The sequence below is a fragment of the Dipteris shenzhenensis genome, chromosome 32, assembly GCF_047967505.1.
Source record: "Dipteris shenzhenensis isolate YYH24624 ecotype China chromosome 32, Dip_SZ_1.0, whole genome shotgun sequence".
Lineage (NCBI taxonomy): Eukaryota > Viridiplantae > Streptophyta > Polypodiopsida > Gleicheniales > Dipteridaceae > Dipteris > Dipteris shenzhenensis.
The window spans coordinates 19,830,182-19,856,720 of NC_141627.1; the positions used below are offsets into that span (position 1 = coordinate 19,830,182).

General features: G+C 47.9%; 1 protein-coding gene across 1 annotated transcript in view; it reads right to left on the reverse strand.

Moving 5' to 3' along the window:
• Positions 1–366: 366 nt before the first annotated feature.
• LOC147880430 (uncharacterized) overlaps positions 367–26,539 on the reverse strand; it is a 64,734-nt gene continuing 38,561 nt past the window's right edge. The window contains exons 5-7 of the mRNA XM_087370613.1: positions 14,849–14,916; positions 14,594–14,704; positions 367–896 (exon numbers count right to left, since the gene is read on the reverse strand). Coding sequence (XP_087226739.1) covers positions 761–896; positions 14,594–14,704; positions 14,849–14,916 — 315 coding nt within the window. The 3' untranslated portion in view covers positions 367–760. The remainder of the gene's footprint in view (positions 897–14,593; positions 14,705–14,848; positions 14,917–26,539) is intronic.

The window sequence follows — 26,539 nt, forward strand, 5'->3', positions numbered from 1 at the left end:
GGCTTTAGGCTTACCCATAGCCCACATGAAGAGAAATCACAACAGATCATGAGAACAGTATATGTGAGAAGGAAAACTCAAATAGACCCCACTGAAGAATGACCAACCAAGAAGGGAGCAGCAGCAAGGCTGTCACCCAGCCCATTAATTTTGATGTGTGAACTACACTGTGCACCAGGTAAATCTTAGTTGACAACTGAGTTTTCTTACCAAAAAAAGGAAAAATCAGTGACAGTCATCTCCATTAAGACCCACTAAATTGTGCAGCTAATTTAAAAATAATGTTCACAAATACGGCAGCAACATTCTACACTATTTCGAAGCTTAGTGCAATGATATTTTAGTTTTCATTATAGTAGTTTTCCTTTAAAAACTAGTAATGACTTATCCTGCAAAAATTTATAGGATCATTGGCATAATTGTGCTGTTGGCATGTATTCCAGAGGGCAAGGTGGGAAATTCAGGGAAGCCCCAAAAAGAAGAGGAAAGAGAGCAGGCAATCCTCCTTGAAAGGACTTTTGTAGTGGCTAATCTAAGCATGAAGTCAAATTGGCAATAGAAGCGTGCACAGGAATGAAAAAATAAGGGAGGACGGAGAACTCAGGTGGGGGATAGGGATGAGGAAAAGGGGAGTGGCTCTAATAGCACAAGGGAAACTGCCAGCATTTGAAGAGCAATTTCTCTTCTATTTTCTGCACTTTAATAATGTTACATGAAGGAGCTAAGGCTGCATCACACTTGAGCTAAAAGACTCTATAACTTACAGAAGGCCTTCCAAAATTTTTGCCTCAGTATCCAATTGCTCAGGTCCAGGAGGGCTGCCTATGCTTTCCCTGTACGAGGCTGCAATGGCCTTGCACTTGTCCAAAGTCGAGGATGGTACAGTGGCCAAAAGTCTGCAATATGGAATCATGCACTGGAAATTAAAACATATACCATCAACAATAGCACTTATTCTACTAACATCAAAATAATCAAGCAAAGAAGCAACAAAGAGCATAACACCATAAAGGGAGATTCCAGCACACATGTAAAGAGGGTATTCAACAACCTACTGCAGATCATTTCATATACTCCTTCTCAAAGATTACATTCTGAGCGTCTCATCTCAAAAGATATATCTGATCTCGAGTATAAATAGTCACAGAATTATGCGAAATGAATTTCTACCAACATCAAAAGGAAAAAGAAGCACCAGCAGGAGAAATGACAACCGTTTCAAACAGTCTAAGACCACGTTTTTGCATTTCTAGGTATTATGAAATATTCAGTGCCAATCCCACACCTTTTTACTATATTTGAAAAATCTTAAAAAGCCATGAGTACCCATGTACTATGGTTCAGGTATTATGGGAGGGGCCCTTTGGGGCCTTGGTGATAATCTATGTAGACGATCATGTCCCTTCCCTTTGAGGTCTTGGTAACACTGCCTGCAAGGCCATCATTGCTTTGGTGATTGCATTCTGGAATGAGAGAGAGAGAGAGAGAGAGAGAGAATACCCTTATCACGTCCAATGCCTTTGCTTAATCCATCTCAAACTGTGTACCTACGGCCTACCACCTAGAACCGATCACACCAATCTAGCCGTCACCGTATATTGCCAATCATCTACATGAGTCGCCTGCCCTGCCCCCACATGAAACTATGCCAAATTCATGTAGGCATATGTTACAGGAGTGCAAAGTGATCCAGTAGGATCCAGACGGACACTTTTAACTCCACTTAATGGAGCTTTTTCCCACTGTCCGTCAATGCTTAGCTAGCACACCTCATGTGACCATCCGTGTGCCAAGCAGGTCTATCCTTTGTACTTGTGAGGTGACTGTCACTCACTCTCACACTCTCAATCCAGTTTCATAATTCCCAAGCACCTTGCTCTCTGGCTCTCTTGCTTCCCTCAGCTCCAACAAGTCGTATCAGATCAATTATCCTGATTCTGCCCATTGCTAGTCATGTGCTCATCTGCTGCAATTTGATTCCAGTTCTGCGCAGTGGTTTACTGTTTTGTGGGAACTCTTGCTGGTCACCACATCAAGAGAAGCTCATCTCCTTTCTACTGGTGAACATTACTCCTCGTTGTAAGACTTCAGCAGCTCGATCAATTTTGTAGGAGGATTCTTTTTGTTGCGGTCCCAGGAGCTGCATTGCCATTGCTGGAGCTGCACCATTGTTGAGAGACTCCTGCTTCAGTTAGTGCCCCTACTTGAAACCACATCACTGGTTTGGGAGGTCATCACCAAGCTTTGGAAGCTCGTATCTTGCTTAGCACCCTCCACATTTTAACTTTCCTTCTACTGTTCCAACAATTGAGCTACCGCCATTGAATCAGATCTACTGCCATTTACTTGCTATGGATCAGCCTTGTTGAAGACAAACCAGCCGCCACATTGGGAGGCATCTGCTCTCAAGCCTTTACTTGCTGAACAGGCCAACTGTCCCTACAAGCATTGTGTTTGTTGCTCCAAGGAAATACTAGTGGCTGTTGTTTCTGGCATTCTTGTTTTGTGGAGCTGGAATGCCTGTACTGCAGCCACGACCAGAGAGCCATTGTTTGCAGTTGCTGGTGTGACGTTTTTCTTTTAGAAGCGTAGTGTGCTGCTGGTGCTTTCTCAGGAGCTGCAGCAGCCATTTCATTTGGGGGACTTTTGCCAGCAGACACAATTCATTTAAAGTTACCAGTTGTTGCCAGTCGACAAAAATTTGGTGACCAGTTATTGCTTTCGATGAACATAAATTGTTTGCAAGACAGCTCACTCTGTGACTCACTCTTGCTGATGAACTCTTGCTTGAGTATTTTTTGGCAGCTATTCTTTTTGGCGCAGCATCTATTGTGGCCTTTCAGCTTCATCCGGGGGCATTATCTTTTGGTATCTATTGGGCGCATTATCTGTTGGTATCTGTTAGGGGCATCATCTCTATTTGTGGGTGTAATTTTACTGAATTGAGCCCCTATACCTCACATTTCCTGCTGATTCGAAATCAGAGTTGAAGTGATTTCAATTCCTTTTTGGTCAAGGATTTCTGTGACAGTCAAATCTTGACTGAATCCATTGACTGAGTTGAGTGAATATTCAAATGCAGCATCTTCTTTGATGGCTACAGAAATTTGTGGTCATTTTGTTGACCTTTGTCTTGGGAGAATCCTACTGCAAATATCTGCTCATTTTTTGAGACATTTCTGGTAAGAACCTCAATTTGATTTCCCCTTATTTTGGTAAGAAAACACTTCTTGTCACATGCACCGCTACACTAGGGTGCATTGTGGCATACAATCAGTCCTAAGATATTTCGCCGTAGGCTGTTGCCCCCTCGTGAGCCCTAGTCCAAGGACGAGCATGCATCCATTCCCAAGCCCCAAGGTCACAAGTTACGACGGAGCAGTTCGGGCCGCCAGGGCAAAGGATTACACAATATCCACCTAGCAACAAGTTCAATAGAGGGGAATGTCACGTGCATCAGTATAAGGCATAGGTGGCATTGGCACCTGGCTGCACAGTCATTGTTTCGCAGCATCAATTGGCAACAGATTTGCATGGGTTTTGGGCAATCCTCTAGGACCAGCCAAGGCACAAAAGTGTGCATCATGGACGGGAACAGCAAAGGTTTATCCAGGCAGAAAAGCGACCAAACCAGGCCAGACCATGTCAGGCCAATTAGCCTGACCAAGTCAGTTGGTCGGTCAGCCAACTAGGTCGGTAGGCCTGGTCTGTCAACTGACTAGTTTGGTCAGTCAACAGTTGGCCGATTTCAAGCCCTATATAAGGGGGCACTCAGCCCCTCATTCCATCCAATTTCGGGCCATTCCTCCTCCAGAGTTCCAGGCTACAGCAGTTCGGCCCAGCAGATCCCGCATTTCCAGGAGCCATGGGCATAGCCATAGCAGCCCAACATCATCCTCCTCAAGTGCCATGAGGACCTGAATTTTTAGCTCAGAAATTGTGAAATTTCCGTGTAAATACCTTTAGCCTGCATGGGGGCTAGGCCTTGGATAGTTAGGTGGGTAAAGGACCCCTAGGAATTAAATGTGCCTTGGGGTGAATTAAATGTGCCCAAGGGCTCATAGAGTGGTAAAAATTGAGGCATGGGAAATATGCCACGTGGCAGGATGCTAATTACGCAATACACTATGTGCATTACTGGATTGGGAATAATAAGCATGACAATTGGAAGCTTCACATTGCGTGGCGTTACAGCTTCACGTTGCGTGGGTGTTCAAGCTTCACTTTGCATGGGAGTTCCAGCTTCATGTTGAATGGAAGTTTCAGCTTCACGTTGCGTGGGAGTTCCAACTTCATGTTGCAGGGGAGTTCCAGCTTCACGTTGCGTGCGTGTTCCAGCTTCACGTCGGGTGGGTGTTAGAATCTTCACGTCGCATGGTTTTTGGCGAAACCCAGCATCTTCACATCGCATGGCTTTTTGGTGCTTCACGTCGGTGGCTCTTGGCGTGGCTCTTGGAGGGGGCTCTAGGGGGTATCGCATGGGAGTTGTCCTTGGATTGCACGACTTGGTGGAGCTTTGGGCGTGGCTCTTGGCGATACATAGAGTAGAGACTCCACGAGGTATTGCAGGAGTTTTGGCTGAGGTCTGGGACCTCCTTCGTCACGCAAGTCTTGGCTGACCGGTGGATAGGGCGGAGTATTCACGTCGCGCGGGATCCCTTGGTTGTGTGCCTTGGCTGAGCACAGCACCACTCCCTCTCCCTTCATGTTTCGTTGATGATGGGTACCTTGACCTTCGCACGTTCCGACGAGTATATACTGGGCTCTGGCTCTGCTGGAGCTTTGCCCTTTTCATTTCTAGATGGCCTAGCCGACAAGGCTTGCACCATCTCTCTAATTTCATTTTGACCAGCGTTCACTTGAAGCTGCTGGTTCATGATCTGTTGTAAGGCATCTTCTAGAACAGAAATCCTACCCACCAGAGTAGGTGTGGTGTGATGGGACACTTGTTGCCTAGATCGAGCTCTAGATTCACCAGGATTTACCTGGAATCGTGTCCCTCTGCCTCCATTCTTTCAAAAGGGAAAATAGGATTTTATTTTTTTTTTCTTCTCACTTCTTTCCGTACGCCAAAACTCCAAAAGCATATCACTCTTCAAATTCCCCTTTGCTGTACAGGAATAAATAGACTGCAACTGAAAACTGAAAATTTGTATAGAAGGGAAAAAAGATGCCCCCTGGAAGCTCCACGTAACACAGATATGCCGATTATTTCCCTAGTCCTAAGCTAGCTGCAGATCAGCGACCCTAAGCTAGCTGCAGATCAGCGAGTGTTCAAGACTCTATTCACGCCTGTCTTCCGAGATTCCTACGCGAACCGTACGTCCCTGCCTTCCCAAGGCTGACACGATGGCAATCTCTTGTGTTCACGGTAAATTTCGTGGACCACGATGTCTGTCACAGTTAGGAATTACGTAATTTCTGTGACGCAATTGCCTATTGCCTCTGTCCACGCCGTCTACACAGCCTCGCACAGAAGATTCCAAGTGAATTATGACGGTTGCCTTGAAAAAAATCGGCCGTCCATTCGTATCTATTCCTCTCTTTGTGCATGACATCTCTGCCGTCCCACGATCAGCATACAGCGTGCTTCTATCCCCTTCTTCGTTGAGCCCACGAACAGCCAATTCCATCCCCCAACTCTTGTCGTGTCCTCGCCGTACCTCGTCGAGGCAATCAGCCACGTATCTTCCAAAATTGCCAATCAAGTAGCCATGACACGAGAAGCCAGGTCCTCACGCCTGCGATGACGTCCGTGACTATCAAGCTGCGCCATCACCTCCGTACTATTCATCGTCACATACCCCGCGCCTGCGCTCTGATACCAAATGAAACGCTCAATTACTAATCTCTCTTTCTTTTCGTCGATTCACGGGCACAATTCACAGGCGCTGGCATCCGATTATCCTCCCAGCCTCTCTCATGGATCTCATGCACCCTCTAGATACGTAATTCATTCACTTCATGCCTATCCACAAGCCCACAAATCCCTAGATGGTATCCACAAGCCCACAAATCCCTAGATGGTTCCTTCCTGCCACGTCATCATTTTAGACCTTTAGCTTGGTACACCATTTACCCCTCTCTTGGGGCACAATTAAAACATTTGCCCCTTGGCATTCTTACACATTTAGGTGCACCTAGGCCTGAGCACTCAGAACCACCTAGTCGATGCCAATACACCCTCACCTAGGACCTTGGCAGTTACTTCCCTTGACCATTTAATTTACGCACATAAAATATTACAGAAGTCGGTCCTCCAAGGGAAAATGCCCACCGACCTTTCCGAGGTCATGCTATCTCGGCTAGAGCATAACGCCCCTCCCCCAATGCTCTCCTCTTATGGGGGCTTACAGATGGGGATGTGACCACACCATTTCCAACACCCCCTCTTACCAACACATCTTGGTCCGATCCCAACCCGTCGTCGAAGATGCTCCTAGCTCCCATGGCATAGCCATATGGAACATTGCAGTGTCGAGGTTGCTTCCTGGCTTTTCATCCATTTTCTCCTACTCCACCAAGTCCAATCCCATCCACATAAACCACCCTAGTTACTTAGATCGCATCTTTGATAGCACCAGATAGCACCACCTCCTTCAATCACATATACGCCTTAGTAATCAAGCACTCCAGGCACCAACATCCTCCAACTGTCCCCTCGTGATGGGTGAACAGCCTGGAGTCTTCCAGGCACTATGCTCTCAGGGACTGTTAAATCCCAAGCATACATCCAAATTACCTAGACCATCTGCATCCATGTGTAGTCCTGAGATGACCCCTCTAAGTCACAGCATCCATCGGACTCAGAATCCATGTCATGTCGAAGAGTCTTCCACTGTGTCAGTAATACCAGCAAAGCACCTAGATAGCTCCAAGCCTCTTCACTCTCCTTCACCTTCACAAAGGCTTTTGACTCCTCATCTGACCATCTCTCGATGTCAAACATCCTCACTGTAACATCGAGGTCTGCATACTTTACCTCACCAACACCTGTCACTACGAAAAGTTGCTATGTGACCACCACATTAACTGTACTCTTTGGCTTCTCTGAAAAAAGTTGGCCCCCTCTTTCTAATCAGCCTTCTTCTTTTTGCAATCCTTCGCAAAATGTCCCGGCTCATCACGTTTTCTCTTCCTCTTCTTCTTGTTTTCTTCAACTGAAGAGTCCGCTCCACCATCAGACGTATCTTTCTTGGGCTTACCTTTGCCATTCTTACCCTTACCCTTGCCTTTGCTCTTGTCCTAAGCTATAAGAGCTTTGTCATCAATTCCATTGTATTTCTTCTCCCAAGCTTCTTGCTGTTGCAGAAGCCATGGTAGCAGTTCCTCGAACATCACTGGCAACAATGAGCTGAGTAGAAAGAAAGAAAGAAAGAAAGTTTATTAAAGTCTTTGGAAGACTGATGGGTCTATGAGACTATGAAAAACTTGGTACAAACAAGCTGTGGTGGTGGAGCTACTAAACGAGCATCCACACCAATGCAAATGCAAAATATGCAGAATGTCAATACTAAATCATAGATACAACATAGTCATGTCATGTAGGTAGTCGACTATCTCATCATCATCATCATCATCGCCATCAAGATATCAAGGTGGGTGTGGCAACGGGAGCATGAAGTCGGCGATAGAGTGTTGTTAGCCACTCAAAGGTGAAGCCTTGGCATGTCTCCTGGTCATAGCTCTGCGTCTAACCAGGGCTATTGTGACCCCCATTGGTCGAGACCTCACTCTAAACATGGAGGGGATGTCCCCAAGTGTGATCTGTGTGTCAACCCTCTGTCTGAGCTATCTGGTCACAGGCACTGGGTCACGGTCATGTCGAGGCCTCGTCCCATGGGTGTCCATGTGATCTGGATGAAAAAACTCCGTGATAGAACTCTGAGAGGGATCAGCCAAAAAAGAAATATGTTCCTGTCTCCGTTCTCGAAGTACCCTCTCGCGCAGTTTGAGTGCCTCATGAACGAAACCTACCAAACATCGCTGGTCTGGGTAGGAGATGAATCGGGCCAAATTCCCATAACTGTCTCTTAAGAGGCAGTAGAAACGCCCACGGATCTCATAGTAACTAGACATCTGAAGATGAAATGCTCCTCTGTCTCAACCTCCTGCATGTCACACAAAGTGCAGATGTGCCTCTCCCTGAGTAGTCGCTCTGCTCTGCCGCTCTCAATACAAAGTCTATGTGGAGATCCAGAATTGCCCAAGAGAGATCCTCAATGAGGGGGGTAAATAAATCTGAGTGTACCCTGATAGGTCAATGAAACCCTCCGCTATGATATGTAAGAAGTGATCTCTGTAGAAGCCCAGCTTCATTGGAAGATCACTCGGGCCCAACTAGGTCCGCTATGTATGTAGCTGGAATAGATCCTCACGGATAACCTGGTTGACCTCGTGTGAGAGGAGGGGAGAAAACGGAGCATCCATGTTGTACCGGAATGGGGGTAGTCTGTCCATGTGGAGCCCCAGCCCCTCGAACCATCTCTCTGTGCGTGCATACCAGCACATCTGATCTTCTCTTGCTGCAAGTGCCATAGAAGAGGACAGTGCTAGCCAAGGTAGCCTGCTACGCCCAAAGGTGCAATCCCTATACTCCCTGACTCGGTACAGATACGTGATGACCTGAACTGCAGCATCTAGCTGTAATGGGGGTGACCCAAACTCCGCCCAAATGATCTGGTGAGAAACGGATGGCTTACCACGGATCATCCGTGATAACATGAGAACCTGTAGCCGCTCCACCCTGGCCCACTCTGTATCCGGCAACTCTAGCCCCCAGCATGGATTGCCATACATCCCCGCTGGACGGCGGACCAAGGAGTCAAAAAGCAACCCTTTGGTCTGTGGATCCTGAAAGTGAGAGCGGAAGTATTGTCTCTCTAGTCTAGCCAATGAAGCATATCCTCTGCTCAAGTGTGCCTACATCACGGGTCTCATAGTGAAGGTGGGTCCGGAAAAGACGACCCCAAGATAAGTGTATGATGAAACTACCTCAACAGGTGACCCATCAAATGTGAACTGCTCCTGACGCATGACGGCTCAAGATGTATTGAAGATCATAACCTTGGTTTTGCCCACGTTGACCTTCAAATCATGAGACTCACAAAAGGACTGTAGTGCATCAAGGTGTCTTTGGAGGCCATCTGCTGAGGAAGACAAGAGAGCCACGTCATCTACATAAAGCAATATCTGGATCAGCGTGCCCGCAAGGGAGCAACCTACCCCCCTGTGTCTGCATCACTGTCTCAAGCTCGTCAATGTATAGGCCAAACAAGGTAGGTGATAATGGACACTCTTGTTTAACCCCGATAGTGCTCAAGATCTCGTCTGTCCACCCAAATTTTGCCCGCACTCTGCCTGAAACTCTCTCATAAAGTGCCATGACAACCCAAATGATCTCTTGGTACTAACCCAAATCCTGTAGGCGCCGTATGAGGCGGGCTCTCGGAGCCGTGTCAAATGCCTTGCGAAAATCCACAAAGCAACAGTAAACCCTCTACTTCCGTGCCCTTGCCTCCTCGATGATACATCTGAGCGTGAGAATGTGGTCCATGTCCCATGATCACGTCGGAATCCGGCCTACCCTGCTGCTCTAAGTCCTCGACTCTCTGCAAATCTATTGACCTCAGAATCAAGTACTGATGCATAAATCTTGGACATGACATGTCCAATCATAATGGTCTTGTAGTTCTCCGGACTCGTGGGATCCCCTGCCTTGTGAATGGGTGAGATAGTGTTAATGGTCCAAGTGCGTGGAAACCCCAAACAAACAGCTTCATTAAATAGCATTGCTAAGATCGGGGCTAGGAGGTTAATCCCATATGCAATGAACTCAGTGCATAGTCCCTCATGATCCTTCGCTCAGCCATTATGAAGTTTCATTGTGGCATCCTTTACCCCCCCCCTAGTGAAGAGGGTGCAGGATGTGGGGCGTGGCATGTGTGAGAGGTTAGGGTCTGGCTGATTAGGGATATCATAGAGTATGCGTGCATAATCAAACCACACCTGGGTGTCAGTGAGTGGTGAGGGGGACCGTCCCTCTAGAAATCTCCACCAAAAGTCCTTAGAGTTGTTACTGAACACAATGTTCAGTAGCTCCTCCTCATTCCAGCGGACAAAGTCTAGTTTCTTTCTGCGTACCACTCGACGATACTCGGTGTAGCGTCTCTGGTTTGCTCGGAAGACTATTTCTGGTTTCAAATCTGAGTTGACGGCGTAAAGCCTTACACTCATCATCGTACCAACTATTACAGGGTATGGTCCCAAGGGGTGGTGGGCGGGTGGAGCGGGTGGTGTGGGGGAAAGTGTGAAGAGCAGCCTCGTTTAGTGAGCGGGTGACTAGGACAGCACGATCCTCTAATACGGGTATGAAGTCAATGTATGCGAGAAGTATATACAGACGGCCAGAGTAGGCAGGTGAGTGATCACGATCAAAGTGTATATCATGGTATGTGGAGTAAGAACTCAACAGGGTGATAAGTGCTACGAGACGCGGAGTGAAGATGCTAAAGAAAAGATAGGTTGATCAGCCCCTGGAGGGAGAGGTGCTACGGTAAAGTCAGTGATGCGAGATGTGAAGGCAGGCGATCCCATGACATAGTCAACACTGGAGCCTCCCCCATGTGGAAAGCACGTGAAACCACCTAAGACGGGCCATCTGTCAAGACCATTATAAATTATAAGATCATGCATCCTGCCGTGGTCTAATAGGGCCTGCCCATAAGATGTGAACGGTCCTCGTCTGTCAGCCAAAACCCATAGCATACCTACCTCCTCAAGGTCAATGTTTGGCAGTAGAGTGGAATCATCCCTAAAGTCGAGGAGTGGTGCTTGTTGAGCGCCTGTCCTCGCGTTGAAGTCCCCAACTAGGAGGACTTCTCCACGGCTGGAGACGTCAACAATGGACTGATACAAAGCTCTCATCCTCCCCCTGAATATCTCTGGCAAAGCAGGAGGTCTCAAGGGGGAAGTAGCAAACAGCAATAAACAGATCCCAACTGTCAGTGTGCCGAACCCGGATCCAAAGAAACCTGGAATGTGCATCTCTCTACTCCACTGAGATGGCCCCCAAAAGTGTGGATCTATAAAGGACTGCGACTCCTCCTGACCCTCGAACCCCTCCTGTATCCCTTGTCTCATCCCTATAGGCAGACTCTCATGCATACCCACTGACTACTAGTAGTGGGCGCTCTGGACTCTGATGTGTCTCTGTATAAAAGACTATGTCGTGACCTGTATAGGATTCCGAGAAATTCCCTGGTTCAGACCATAAGGTACCATTACAGTTCCAGATGGTGCAATCTCGGATATATGAGTCTCATAGACCCCATCCCCCTATGTGGGAGGGGAGGTGGGTGCCCGACGGGGACCTGTAAGGAGTCGTCCATCTCATACTACTGTCCACTTCCCCTCCTTGCGGGCCTGATCCCGCTGTTGCAACAGGAAGCGCCTCTCCTCAACCTATAGTGGAGTGAGGTCCTCATCCATGGAGATCACTGGCTAGTCTCGTAAGGCTGATCTACGACATAAAGCCAAAAGTCATGCCTGAGCATCATGGAACCGTATGATAAGAGATTGCTCTCGGTTGGGATCCCTTCCTAACCGCCATGCTCTCTCAATCTTGTGCTCAGTCATCCCTAGAGTAGTGGCCACGAAGGCCGTCGCATATGCCATCGGTGTAGCCTCAGTGCGTGGGATCCCACGTACTCTAATGTTGAGAGCCTTACTAGGTCTCTGCTGTTGCTCCAAGAGGGTAGCCGAAACGGTTACCCTTGCAGGTTCCCGTTTGGCTACGTTGACCCATCTGAACGTCTCCTCGATGGCAGATTGCATGCTCGCAATCTGTGCCTCCACAACTGGGGAGCTCCCTGGGACTGTGCGTATAGCAGTGACCTCCTGTCGGAGCCTTGAGATCTCTTGTCTGAGCCCCTGAATAAGATCAGCCTGGTCTCGGATAGCCTGAGACTGCTCCTGTATGAGATGCGCTTGCTCCTGGGTGAAGCGTGTCTGCTCCTGGGTGAAGCGTGACAGCTCCATCTCGCACTCTCGAATGCTATGTACCTCCATCAGCATGGGTCCGCTCGTCTGTGCCCTAGCGAAAACTGAAAGGACTGTGGCAAGAAAGTGTGGGGATGAGACTGGAGGCTGGGTGAGGACTGGGTGAGATGGGTGCGGTATGGAGATGATAGTGGCCTGGAGGAGGCGATCCCAACAGGATGTGGGAACGTGGGCTGACTGAGAAGCAGAGGGGAGAAAAAGGTCGAGTAGTGCCGAGCAATGTATGACCCCTCCAAAGTAGGTGTCATAATCAGGGAGAGAGCTGTAGTGGGAGAAGAAAGGAGAGATGGTGTAAGTGACAACCCCTCTATCCTAGGGGAGGGTGGAGCAATCGATGTCATGGATGGAGTATATCAGTGCCAGTAGCTATAGCTGTGGATAGAGTAAGTGTGTCATACACCTATCTAAACCTGACCCTCCCTCCTTCTCGCAAGGGCGCAATCCTTAAGATGCCAAAGTAGATTCCCCCGAGCTCTAAATTAAGGTCATCCTTCAGCAAGGTCCTTGCCTTCAAGCTCTACTTCTCGTGAACTTCCGATCAGGGCTCTGATACCATGTTAGAAATGAACCAAATAAAGGGTATCCCACAAACGGAAGACTAGTAGAGCATCCTAGGAATTCACTCCAAAGTGTTCAACTATGGAATCCAAGACTTCTTTCCTTTATGTGTACTCAACATACATGTGGTGTGCAAGCGAGTAAATAGACAATGCTCCACAAGAAATATAGAACCAACCAAAATATATTTCCATCCAACAGGACACAATACAAAAGAAGTTCAGTGTGAGATCAAATTGTGGCCCTCTGTCCTTACCCAAAAGGTGTTGTCCTACTACTTCCGTGGCACTTCTAGATCCATGAGCCTGCGTGCTCCTTGCCGAGATTCCATAGACTTTAGTCTACATGCTCTCTACACCTTGCTGCCCTAATTGTCAGCCTAGGTGTGCAGCCCTTTCTCAACTTTGTCTGCAGCTTTTCAGCCTCCGATACACCTCCTGGATGTAGGCCCTATACGTGCTGATCTGCTGCTCCAGTCTGTTGAAGATGCTCCAGATGATGGGTTATGAGGCCCCAAGGGGCCCCTTTTATAGGGGCTGGTAGCTCCCAAATCAGCCGACCCAATAAGGGCAAATTGACCAACCCAGCAGCACCCACGGGGCGACTTTGCTGGTCTGTCCAGAGCAGGACTCTCGAGGCTCTTTGCTGGCCCTACCTGGCCACATGGTAGGTTACCATGGTGGCTTCAAACTGCCACTATGCCTTGTATCGTGCTGCCCACATGGCAGCTCATGTGCTGCCCATGTGGCAGCCCAATGCTTCCATGTTTTGTTGTGTGTATGCTGCCAACATGGCAGCCAAAGTACTGCCCATGTGGCAGCCACGTCACCCTTTGGTTCACCCAACCCATGCTCTCCTCATATGGGGGCTTACAGATGGGGAGATGACCACACCATTTCCAACAGTAAGTTCCCACATGTTACACTTCTGTAGTGGCCTTCTTTCAAGGCCAGCTCGAGCCAGAGACAAAGATTAAGGAGCCAATACAGTAGATACCTTTTAGGAGGCTACCCCACCCTGCTACAAGACATAAGTTCAGTAGAAGAGAATGTCACCTGCATCCCTCTAAGGATCTGCTTGGCTATGTGTGCAGCCCATAGGCACGGTCAAGGAAGGATGAAAGGCTCCCACGTAGAAAGTCTATGGCCAGCTCGAGCCAGAGACAAAGATTAAGGAGCCGATACAGTAGATACCTTTTAGAAGGCTACCCCACCCTGCTACAAGACATAAGTTCAGTAGAAGAGAATGTCACCTGCATCCCTCCAAGGATCTGCTTGGCTATGTGTGCAGCCCATAGGCACGGTCAAGGAAGGATGAAAGGCTCCCACGTAGTAGTCATAATTAAATCTAAGAGTCAAATGGTTAGGGAGCAATCAAAGGCTATCACACAGAAAAACTAGTGACAACAAGGCCCCACAAAATCGCAGCAGCAGCATGCAACAAAATATCTCAAAAAGGCACTTGACTTTTTGACACATTGACTTTCTTGTCGAAGTTGACTTTTTGTCTAGCCTAGTCAACCCTGACCAGCCACCCACCTGCTATCTTGGGGAAAGGCAGCAGCCTATAAAAGTACCACATCCCCTCATTCTGTATCAAGAAGAGGAGCAGCAAGTCCAGCAGCAAAGCAGCCAGTCATAACACTAAAGGGAGAGGAGAATCATCCTGCCTCCGCCTATCACAAGTCATTATGTGTTATGTGAGAACAAGAAGATAGATTTCATGCATGTTACATCCCTCTTGAAGGTCTTACAAATTGCTTATCCAATTATGTTTGTATGTCATCAAAACATTTTGACCTCCTAATTGATGTATTTGAAATGCTTCCTCACCTGTCCAAAGCGGCCACCGCTGCCTCAATCTTTCATGCAAGTTACATCCCTCTTGAAGGTCTTACAAATTGCTTACCAATTATGTTTGTATGTCATCAAAACATTTTGACCTCCTAATTGATGTATTTGAAATGCTTCCTCACCTGTCCAAAGCAGCCACCGCTGCCTCAATCTTATCCTTCATTTTTTGAACAGATGCAGAGGAATCGTTCCTTGAAGCTCGTAGCAATAAGGAATCAAGATCTTCCAGAGAGCTGTGGAAGAAAACTATCATGAAAGATCAAAAGAGTACATAAAGCAATCATTCAAATTAGGAAGTCCTGTTTAAATCAACTAGCAAGAAGCCTCTATTCTGTTTTCATTAGAATTTTAAGGAGTATGCCCTTGCCAATGGCTACCTTATGCACTGCTCAACTGAATCAAAGGCATCCTTGCCATCACCTGCATCAGATGCATATTGTGCAACCTGCAAAAATGTTAGTCAATATGAAGATACCTTTAAGAAAAGGCTCAAGTGAAACACATTTATCAAATTTCTATGCATCAATAAGACTGGGTAGTCCACAACCAGGGCAACGATGTAGAATAAAGGATATGAAAAGCCTTCCAAATGAGTGTATCCCAAAAACGGAATTGCATGATATGAACGAAACATTCTGTTCAGCACAAAGTACCAGTGCTGGTGCTGTATGGAAAAGAAATTTGACGTACCTAAGGTAAGTGCCATACGTATTTATATACTTTTATTCCTAAAATTATATATACTTTATATATAGGATAGATATCTTATAAATGATACTGCTGCATGCATTATGTATAATGGCAGTCTGCAGCATACATATACGTCATAGAAAGTGCTAGCTTAGAACGTAGAAGCTACAATGGCCAGCCTATGAGCTCAAAGCTACAACATGTGTTACAAGTTGTAACTTAAGGCATACACACTATGGCCACCGCCCAAGCAATAAATGAATCTGCACCGTGGGCAGGCTGTGGGTGGGCAATCTTGACCGTCCATCAGCCTTGGGCATGCCCACGGGTGGGCTAGTGTGTAAACGTCCTTAGAGCTTACAACTTGAAGCTTACTGTTTTAATTTATTTATAAGATATCAATCTTTGAAGTTTAGATACATGAATGATGAATCATGATACATCATGATTCATATATAAAGGCTAAACCTCAAGAGTTAGGATACAGAATTCAACATTCATCTTTTAAAAACCAAAATCTTTCAAACCACTTCAGATTCAGAGTGAATACTCAAAAGTCAAGAGATATAACATATGTCATTTAGTCTCGGCCCTCAATAACATCATGATTCATACATGTATATGATTACTAGGGTCCACATTGCCAAAGCCAAGTGCCCACGCATGATATGTTGAAAGAAAGATCATAGTCAACAATGGTCTTACCACTCTCAAGCTCTGCTATGTGCTTCCTCTCTTTTCTCCCACTGGTGAGAGAGCCTGGCAATGTACCGTATCTAAAACAGTGTGTACTTGTAGCAGTAGAGGATGTCACCCCACGGGAAGAGAGCTTGCAAAAGCAAGGCCTCTTTCAGCCAATCCAATACCTGCATTAGAAGCACTGTAGCATCTAAGTGCCAATGGGAATAGCCTCACCCTCACCATCATCCTCCATGCCTCGAGCAGCTGTAGCACTAAGTGAGCCTGAGTCATCCATGAATTGTTCCAAGTTTTCAGCTATAATAGCATTTGCATCTTCTTGACATATTTTCTTGTAACCATGACCTCTTCCATCAAGTTTGGACATGTGGCGCAAGATTCATGTAACAGATTTTGGCTTCACAAGACTAAGTGTACTTACAATGCAATTTTTGGCAATGGAACCTTTGGCCTTCTCCTTAAGAATTACGGTATGCTTCTCCCACGCAAGATGCTGGATCTTTGGCATGGTGCCTCACTGCAGACCACAATTCAAATGCAAGCTTTTCTCAGCAGCAACAAATTGTTTTGTCTCTCCTATGTATGTGACCACAATTATAGGCTTATCACCAGGACCAGCGACTACCTTGAAACCCATAGATTTCAAGTCACGTTGGACCCAGGGGTTGCTAAAGCCGCATTTAATCAAGCGTTTCACATAAAAAGCGTTATTGTTGGGATTTATGGTGACTTGATTCTTGGTGAAGATCACCCACAACAGGTGGAATGGTTGCCCTGATCATTCACGATGATCTCCATGCAATCATGCGGCCAGACACTCACACCACAGATTAAATCACAGGGAAGCCAGAGCGCTCCTACTCAGAAACAAGGACACAGATTGGCAATAAACGATGGCGCCCCTTGCGGTATTTATTTTACATTCATTTGAAGCCAAGCGGCTGATTACAAAGGTCTCTAGGAAGCTGCACCACAGGCAAACCAACGCGAGCAGACTCCCGGTCCATGTAATTCCCTACTCAACTCCAAACGGTGAATTGGCATCCAATTACTAGACAATCCTGTATCCTCATCCAACCAAAGCATGCAACAGAGACCCCAATAGCATCCATTGTCTGTGCCACGCCTACAAATGCACAACCAAGTGCCCAACCAGCCAGACACGGCTAAACAACTACAAGACAAAGCCTTCAACAGCCAAACTCTAGTGCAATCAATCAACAAAGCACTCCCAAACAAGTTGCCTTAATCTATAGCCTCTCTGGCCACTACCCAACAGCATAAATCAACCTTTCTTCGCAAGGAAAGAAACCGAAATGCACCACTGCCATTCTTCACTTGTACAAATGTTTACCCTACTATTCTAGGAGGGGTATTCCAGTGATCATAGGGCAGCAACCAATCAGGGAACGGCAAAAGCAAGCAAAAACAAGCCTTCTTCTACCCAGTATCCACAAGAGATAGGTCACCGGGGCTGGAAAACCCTAGATCCTGCTGGGAAAAGCTGATTCTGCTCTGGCACAGCCCCAAAAGCATCTTAGAAGAGAACACCCATGCCTGGAAAGTTACCAAAATCAGCAGCAACACCTAGAAGGCTCCAAAAATCAGGTCGAAAAGCTTGGAAAGCCTGAAAAAGCAAATCACAATCTTCTACAGCCACCTGGACAGCCCGGGAAACACCTGAAACAGCCCTAGAATAGGTCGCAGTCACTTGGCACCGCCCGGAAGACTTGGAGAACAAATCGCAATCTAAAGAAGACACCCTAGCTGAAATCGCAATCTGCAACAGGCTCCTGGATTAGGTGCGGTTTCCTCTGGCAGGCCCTGGATGCACTAGAATTGGCCCTGGCTGATGGCGATTTTCCCTGGCAGGCTCTGGAAGCTCTTGCAAATGACAATTTGGCTCTAGCAGCACCTGGCAGGCTCTGGCAACTCGCAACTAATGATCTGGCTCCTCCAAGAACTAACTTTGGGTAGAAAAACAGCCCTGAAACAGGTCAAAGTCACCTGGCACCGCCTGGAAGACCTAGAGAACAAATCACAATCTAAAGAAGACACCCTAGCTGAAATCGCAATCTGCAACAGGCTCCTGGATCATGTGCAATTTCCTCTGGCAAGCCCTAGATGCACTGGAACTAGCCCTGGCTGATGGGGATTTTCCCTAGCAGTCTCTAGAAGGTCCTGGCAGATGACGATTTGGCTCTAGCAGCACTTGGCAGTCTTTGGCAACTCACAACTGATGATCTTGCTCCTCCAAAATTGATTTTGGCCTTCTACCGCCAAAAACAGGGCTCTGTGCTCTTTTTGGAATCCTGTGCTAAAAATTAGCAATTTTTAATTGCACCACTCTTTTGGCCCCCTGTTGCACACTTTGGCCCTCGGTAACTAATTGGTTGGTAACTGGGCGCACATTCACAATTTCCAAGGGCCCACTAGGGAATTTTAATTCCCCAAGTCCTGCCCCATGGCCACACTCGTGCCCCAAAGGCTCAAGGCAGTCACGCGCAAATTACGGGAGTTGTAAATCAAAAGTCCCATAATTTCACGTCCTCGTGACAGACCCCCCTCTTGAAAGAAGACAAACGTCCCCTCGATTGCCTGCAAACCAAACAAAAAGAAATAATAGCAATGGAAAAAATCAAAAGCAAATGAAATAACCAAAGCTGAAATAGAAAAATAACCAAATAACCAAATCTGAAAGACAGCCAACAATGCCGTCAACAGATTAACCAAGTCTGAAACGGGAGCGACCCAACAGACCAACCAAACCTGAATGGACAGCATACCAATGCCGCCAACAGGTCAACCAACAATGAATATGTATCTGTAGAGCCATGGTAACAAATACATAATACATTGCACATAAGATGCATCATAACCAAGTGACTAGTACACCAATCATAGAGGTCCTCATGACGAAGATACTGTCAGCTACCAGTACCTCGGGTGTCCTCTAGATACATGAGTGGGTCTGTAGAAAAGGAATGGAAGTACTTACTCCCCTCCTGTGCATCAGGTAATGCTATAGACACCTGGCACTCTGCTAAACCTGAATGAATGCCACGCAAAGTGGGCTCCAACTGGAAAGCCTCAAGATAAAGCTGTACTGCTTGAGGAGTATTTGCTAACTCGTTCTCGTCCATCTACTTCGCATGCAATGATGAATAATTACAAAATATCACCAAGTAGCGTCATGCAACTTTACCTCTTACCTTCCTTTCCCTATGTGCTAGAATCTGCTCGGGTACAAGGATCTCATCCATGTCTTCCACCTCTGGCTGGATCTCCGCAGGCACATCACCTTGAAAAGGCTTAAGGAGACTCGCATGGAAAGCATTGTGAATCTTCCAATGGTCAGGTAACTGTAAGCGAAATGCTACATCATTAATATGCTGAGTTACCTTGAAAGGTCCATAGTACCTCACACTCAGCTTAGGAAATAGCCGAGTACAACCCCGTGTACTTTTCAGCCTTGCTTTCTGAAAACGCAGCAAGACATAATCACCTTCCTTAATGACAACGTCACACCTGTGCTTGTGTGCTGCCTTTTTCTGCTTATCCTGCGACTTCTACAATGCTTGTTTCACCTTCTGATAAGCTTTGTCCAAGCTCTCCACATACTTATCAGCTTCAAAAAATTTATATTTCGTCTGCAAGATGGGTGGAATCTTACGTCGGCCTTCCACTATCTCAAATGGAGCTTTACCTGTGGAGGAATGTACCGTGTTATTGTATGCATACTCCTCCAATGGTAAAAACTTCTCCCACTGTGACTAGTGCTCCGAAACATAGCATTTCAGCAAATCCAGAGCTGTGGAATTAGCCTCCTGCGATTGCCCATCAGTCTATGGATGAAAAGCAAAAGAAAATAAGAGAGTAGTGCCCATATTCTAAAAAAGTCCCCACCAAAAGAAGCTGGTCATGCGCGGGTCTCTATCACTCACAATGGACTTTAGCATTCCATGGTACTTGAAGATATTCTGCATAAATAACTTCATCATATGATCTGCCCCAATCTTTTTCTGTACAGGAATGAAGTGCGCATGCTTGCTGAAGCGATCAATGATCGTCCATATTCCATCATTACCTGTAGGTGTCCTCGGCAAATCAAAAATAAAATCCATGGCTATGCTCTCCCATGGTCCATCAGGTATGGGCAAAGGACATAACAGTCCAAGAGTCTTCATGCAATCATACTTCACCTTCTGACAGGTTAGACATGTGCGAACATACACCTCAACATCGCGACGCAGCATAGGCCAATTAAAGAAATGCTCCACCGCCTTAACTGTACCATCAATACCTCGATGTCCTTCATATGGTGGATCATCATGACATTCACTCATGACCTTCTGCCTTCGCTGCTTAGTTACACACAACCTGCCATGCATCATCATAAACCCATCCTTAAGCACATAATGCTCATGCCTCTATCCATTATTCAGCTGGTCATATATGTCAGCAAATTGCTCATCCTCCGCATAGTAATCCTTCATTACATCCAACTCATTGTGATAAGCAATTGTCACAGCTGAAACTTGTGGCTTCCTGGACAAAGCATCTGCAACCACATTCTTCTTGCCTTCAACATGTACAATCTGAAAATGAAACATTGACATAGTTGCACTGTCTCAGAGTGTACCACAATTCAAGCACAATCGATGCTCAAAAAGCTGCTCAGCCTCAGCATGCACAGCCAGCAATCAAGCTTCTCTTCATTGTGACCACGAAGTTGTGTCACAATGAGAGTCCGCACCAGCACCATGCCCAAGAGTCTGAGAGTAGAAGGAGGGGTAGAAAGGAGGTGTTGTAGGTGAGGGGAAAGCTGAGGATATGGAGGTGTGAAAGGGAAGAATAGAAAACTGAGAAAGAAAAAAAGAAAGAAATTTTATTAGAGTCTTCGGAAGACTGATGGGTCTATGAGACGGGTCTATGAGACTGAAAGAAAACCTAATACAAATCACAGTAAGGGTGGAGCTACTGAAACGAGCATCATCACCCGTGCTGAATCCTAAGTCCGATCATACATAATCAAATACATCTGGATGTAAGAAAAGGACTGGAGCAGAGCGGAATCCTCCGTATGTCATGTCGGCCTGGCTGGTGCATAGCCGATGATGGGCCGCTAGCGCCCGTCAAGGGATGCCGTGCGTCTCGATCTCCTAGACGAGGCTTGACGCAAGACCAGAGCCACCGTGACTCCCGTGGGACGTATCCCCGGTCTAAACAATGACGGGAGGTCCCCCAAAGTGATCTGTGTGTCCCCTCGATGTCTCGTGTGTCATGCTGCGATCGTCGGGTCCGTAGTGAGTGAGGCATATGAAGCTTAGTGTACCCCGGTGGTGTGATGAATCCCTCCTCCGAAATATGAAGACAGTAATCTCTGTAGAAACTCAGCTTCACTGGAAGCTCACTCGGCTCCAAACCACGTCCTAAAGGTGTGTAGTTGCAGGAGATCCTCTCGAATGACCTGGTTGGTGTGTGGCCCGATCGAGATGGTTGGTGGGAGTACCAGAGGGGCATCTAAACTGTACTGAAAAGGAGGTATCCTATCGATGTGGAACCCTAGTCTCTCAAACCATCTGTGAGTCCGTGCATACCAGCATCGCTCGTCTCCCTCTGTTGCCAACCTCATGGAGGAATCGAGAGCCAACCATGGCAACCTCTGTCTCCCTGATGTGCAGTCCCCATATGATCTAACCCGGTGTAGATATGTGATGGTCTGAAAGGCTGCATCTAGCTAGAGTGGAGAAGCACCAAACTCGGCCTAAATGATGTGATGTGGTACAGACAGTTTTCCCCGAATCATCTATGAGAGCATGAGGATCTGCAGGCGCTCCACCCGTGTCCACTCTATCTCTCACATGTCAGGCCCCCAACAAGGGCTGCCATACATACCGGCTGGTCGGACCAAGGAGTCGAAGAGAAGAGCCTTGGTCCGAGGGTCCTCGAAGTGGGAGTGGAAGCATTGTCTCTCTAGCCAAGCCAGTGAGACGTATCCCTTGCTTAGTCTGGCCTGCATCGCTGGTCTCATCGTGAAGATCGGGCCGGAGAAGATGACCCCCAAGTAAGTATATAAGGATACGATCTCAACTGGTGACCCACCGAAAGTAAAAGTAAATTGCTTCCGTTGCATGTTTGCGCGAGATGTGTTAAAGATCATGACCTTGGTCTTGCCAAGGTTGACCTCCAAATCATGGGATAAACAAAAAGCCTGCAGTGCATCCAGGTGTCGCTGGAGCCCCTTGGGTATGGATGACAAGAGTGCCACGTCATCTGCATAAAGAAGAATCCTGATGATGATCCCGGCAAGTGAGCAACCGGTCCCTCCGAACGCCCCCATGAAAGTCTCAAGCTCATCGATGTACAAGCCAAATAGGGTCGGTGATAAGGAACAACCCTGTTTGACCCCTATGGTACTCAAGATCTCATCTGTCCAAACCTGCGCCTATCCGAACTCGGCCTGAGACTCTCTCATACAGTGCCATGACTGCCTAAATGATCTCTTGATCAAATCCCAGTGTCTGTAGGCGTGTGATGAGACGAGCTTGAGCTACTGTGTCAAAGGCTTTGCGGAAATCCACAAAGCAGCAATATACCCTCTCCTTCCGTGATCTGGCCTCCTCAATGACACTCCTAAGTGTGAGTATGTTATCCATAGTCCCATGGTCTTGCCTGAAACTAGCCTGACCCTCTTCTCTGAGCCCTCTCATCTCTGCGAACAGGCTGACCGACGCATCCAATACAGCTGCATAGATCTTGGACATCACATGTCCAATCATGATAGTCCTGTAGTTACTGGGGTCCATGGGATCCCCTGCCTTGTGGATGGGAGTGATGGTGTTGAGTGCCCAAGTGCAAGGGAAGCCAAGGCAAACAGCGTCATTGAATAGCTTTGCTAGGATCGGGACTAACGTGTCAATCCCATATGCGATAAACTCAGTGCATAGCCCCTCGTGATCCTTAGCTCGACGATTACGTTCAATGTCGCGTCCTTAACTCCCCCTCTGGTGAACAACGTGCAAGTAGTGGGGTGAGGTGTGTGTATGAGATCTGGAGTGGGTTGGTGTGGGACATCATAAAGATGGTGTGCATACGTGTGCTAGACTCTCGTGTCGGTGACGGGTGATGGAGACCTACGCTCAAGGAATCTCCGCCAAGTTGCCACTGTACAAGATGTGCAGTAGCTCCTTCTCATTTCGACGAAGAAATCCCTACTTCTTCCGACGTACGAGACGTCGGTACTTGCGTACCGTGTCTAGTGTGTTCGAGAGGTGACATTTGGTTTCAAGTCGGAGCTGTCGGCGATAAGCCTTGCACTCCGCATCGTACCAATTGTTGCAGGGTACAAAACCCAGAGGTGGTGGTCTAGTGGACCGTGTGGTGTGGGGAAAGATTTGGAGGGCAGCCTCGTGGAGTGTGCGACTAATCAAGACAGCACGGTCCTCTATGAGTGGTATGTGATCAATGTAGGTTAGGAATCTGTTTAGGCGTCCAGAGTAGGCCGGTGAGAGGCTGCGATCAAAGTGTATGTCGTGGTAGGTTTCGTGCTTCCTATTTGGTGTGTGTGGTTTGGCTAAGCATGGGTTGGCGATAGTGAAGAATAGGTATGTGTGATCAGCTCCTGGAGGGAGTGGTGCTACGGTGAAGTCGGTGATACATGAAGTGAAGTTAGGGAATCCCATCAAGTGAAGCTGGGGATCCCATGATGTAATCTACTACACTAGTGCCCCCCCCGTGTGGGAAGCAAGTAAAACCACCTGAGGAGGGCCATAGGTCAAGCCCGTTGTAGATGATGAGATCATGCATCTTGCCCAGATCAAGGAGCGCGTGTCCATATGGTGTAACAGGCCCGTGTCGGTCCGATGAGGTCTTAGTCATACCTGCTCCATCTAGGTCCATGTCTGGTAGCATGATAGAGTCATCTCGAAAGTCCAAGAGTGGTGCCTGGCGCATGCTCGTCCTGGCGTTGAAGTCCCCAACAAGGAGAACTTCCCCGCGGGCTGAAAGGTCTGGGATATCCTGATGTAAGGGTGCATATGTCGATGTCTCACCCTCCTCTTGTGCCACTCTGGCGAAGTGGGATGTGTCTGGCAGGAAGTAGCATATTGCTATGAAAAGGTCACGGGTGTCTGTGCGCCGGATCCGGATCCATATGAATCGGGAGTGTGTGTCCTTCCTCTCAATGGAGATGGCTCCAGCGAGGGAAGACCTGTATAATATTGCGACCCCGCCTGATCCTCGGACTCCTCCTGTATCCCTCGTCTCATCCCTGAAGGCTGACTCCCATGTGTAGCCACTGACTATCGGTAGTGGACGCTCTGGGCTCTGGTGTGTCTCCGTGTAAAAGACTGTCTCATTCTGTATAAGACTCCGAGAAGTTCCCTGGGTCTGACCATAAGGTACCATTACAGTTCCAAATGGTGCAGTCTAGGGTCTCGAAAACCTGAGTCTCATAGGCCCCGTCCCCCTAGGGGGTACGGATGGGAGCCCGACCGGTGCCGGTCAACAACCTACCATCTCGGACCACGGTCCATTTTTCCTCCTTGCAGACAACATCCCGCTGTTGTAGAAGAACTCGTCGCTCCTCAATCTGTAGTGGTGTCAAATCCTCGTCCATGGACATGGTGGGATGCTCTCGTAGAGCGGCTCGGTGCCGAAGTGTCGCTAGTCAAGCATGTGAATCTCTAAAGCGAATGACTAGGGATTGCTCTCGGTTGGGATCTCTCCCAACACGCCATGCTGCCTCTATGCCATGGTCGGGGACTCCCATGGTGGTGGTCACAAAGGTGATCATCGTCTCCTCCATGGGCGTCGTAGTGGTGTTGGTGCTGTCTCGCATGATTCCTCGTACCCGGATGTTAAGGGCCTTCGAAGCCCTCTGATGCTGCTCCTGTGCGGCTGAAACGGTTGCCTTTGCGGGCTCCCATTTCGCCACGTCCACCCATTTAGTCGTCTCTGCTATAGCCGACTGTATCGTGGCTATCTATGCCTCCATCTCTCTAACTGGGGTCCCTCCAGGCGCTGCTCTGAGGGTCCCAAGCTCCTCTTGAAGCTGTGTGATGTCGTGTCTGAGTCCCTGGATAAGGGTGCCCTCCCTGCTCGTGTATAATGCGGGCCTACTCCTGGGTGTATCGGGCATGCTCCTCGGTATAATGTGTCAGCTCTGCTTGACGGGCCCAGATGTTGTGTATCTCAGCCAATAGGGAGTCCCAAGCATCTGGTGGGGGCCTAAGATGTCCTGGTCCACGTGGAAACTGGATCTCGAGAGGGGTTGGAATGAAGGTGGGCTGCCGAGGTTGTACTCAGGGTAGGGACAGCATGATCTGGGCGTGGGAGTGCTATGTAGGAGTAGCGAGGCCGGACGAGGTAATGAAGGGTGACTGACTGAGAGGTAGAGGTGATACGAGGGGAAAGTATTGTGGAGCCATGGCCGGTGGGACCAATGGTGAGGCTACTAGGAGAGGAGACCTGTGATGATGATGCAGGAGAGGGGGAGGAGAGAGGTGGCGTAGATGATGAGGTAGATGATGGTGGTGAAATAGTGGTGGTAACCATAGAGGTCAAGGATGTGGTGAGTGACATGGGCTTTGGGTGGGCCCCTTTCTTCTGGGCCGCTGTGCTGTCCACTGTCAAACCGCTCTGGTTGCTGCATTTGTTGAAGTCCTCCAAATTGAGTTGCTTTTGTGTTTTCGTCTTGTCACCGTTCCCCTTCCCCATCTCCACGCGTATGCAAATTTCGACCGAAGACCGAAGAGTCTCCTGCCTAGTCTCCTATCCTCATTCCCCTGTTTCCTTCATTATGGGGGAGGTAGCATCGGGCAAAGAAGGGACTGCAAGAGGTCGGAGCTGTTGAAGAAGAAGAAGAAGAAGAAGAAGAAAGAGGACCCAAAAAAAAAAAGAAGCTTTTCTTTCTCTTTTTCTTTTTTTAAATAAAGCGAGGGGGGGTGGGGGGGGGGGGCCGAGCGAGGGGTAGCGGGGGGGTAGCGGGGGGTACAGAGGGAGTAGCGAAGGGGTAGCGGGGGAGTACAGAGAGGTAGCAGCGAGGGGATAGCGGAGGGGGAGCGGGAGATAGCGGGGATAGTAGCGGGGATAGTGGGAGGATAGCAAGGGGGAACAGAGGGGTAGCGGAGGGGCTAGCGGAGGAAGTAGTAGAGGGAGTAGCGAGGGGGTAGCGGGGATAGCATAGGGGTAGCGGAGGGGGTAGCGGGGGTAGCGGAGGGGGTAGCGGGGGTGGCGGAGGGGGTAGCGGGGAGAAAAGCTAAGGAGGTAGCGGAGGGAGTAGTGGGGGTAGCGGAGAGTGTGAGGGAGAGAATACCAAATCAACAATGTGAGAAGCTAGTTGTGAACAAGGAGTATAGCTAAATTGATTTCCTGATGAGACATAGTGGTGTGTAATTGCATTGTGTAATTGCATGGCGGCTGCTGTTGAACTCAAGCTCCCATCAAGAGATACGTGCTTATTACCACAAGGAGTGCACGATCCCACCATTGGATAATGTGTGCCTACCCCAATCCATGGAATGAGTATGTTGCATGTGACTGGGAATGGGCATTTAATACGGCCTTCATGATGATATCTCCACAATCAAAATCCATTCATCGACAATGGTAACACCCGCCCCTACAGATCTACCAAATAGAACGACGTAGATCCACAATACTTGAAGATCCAAAAA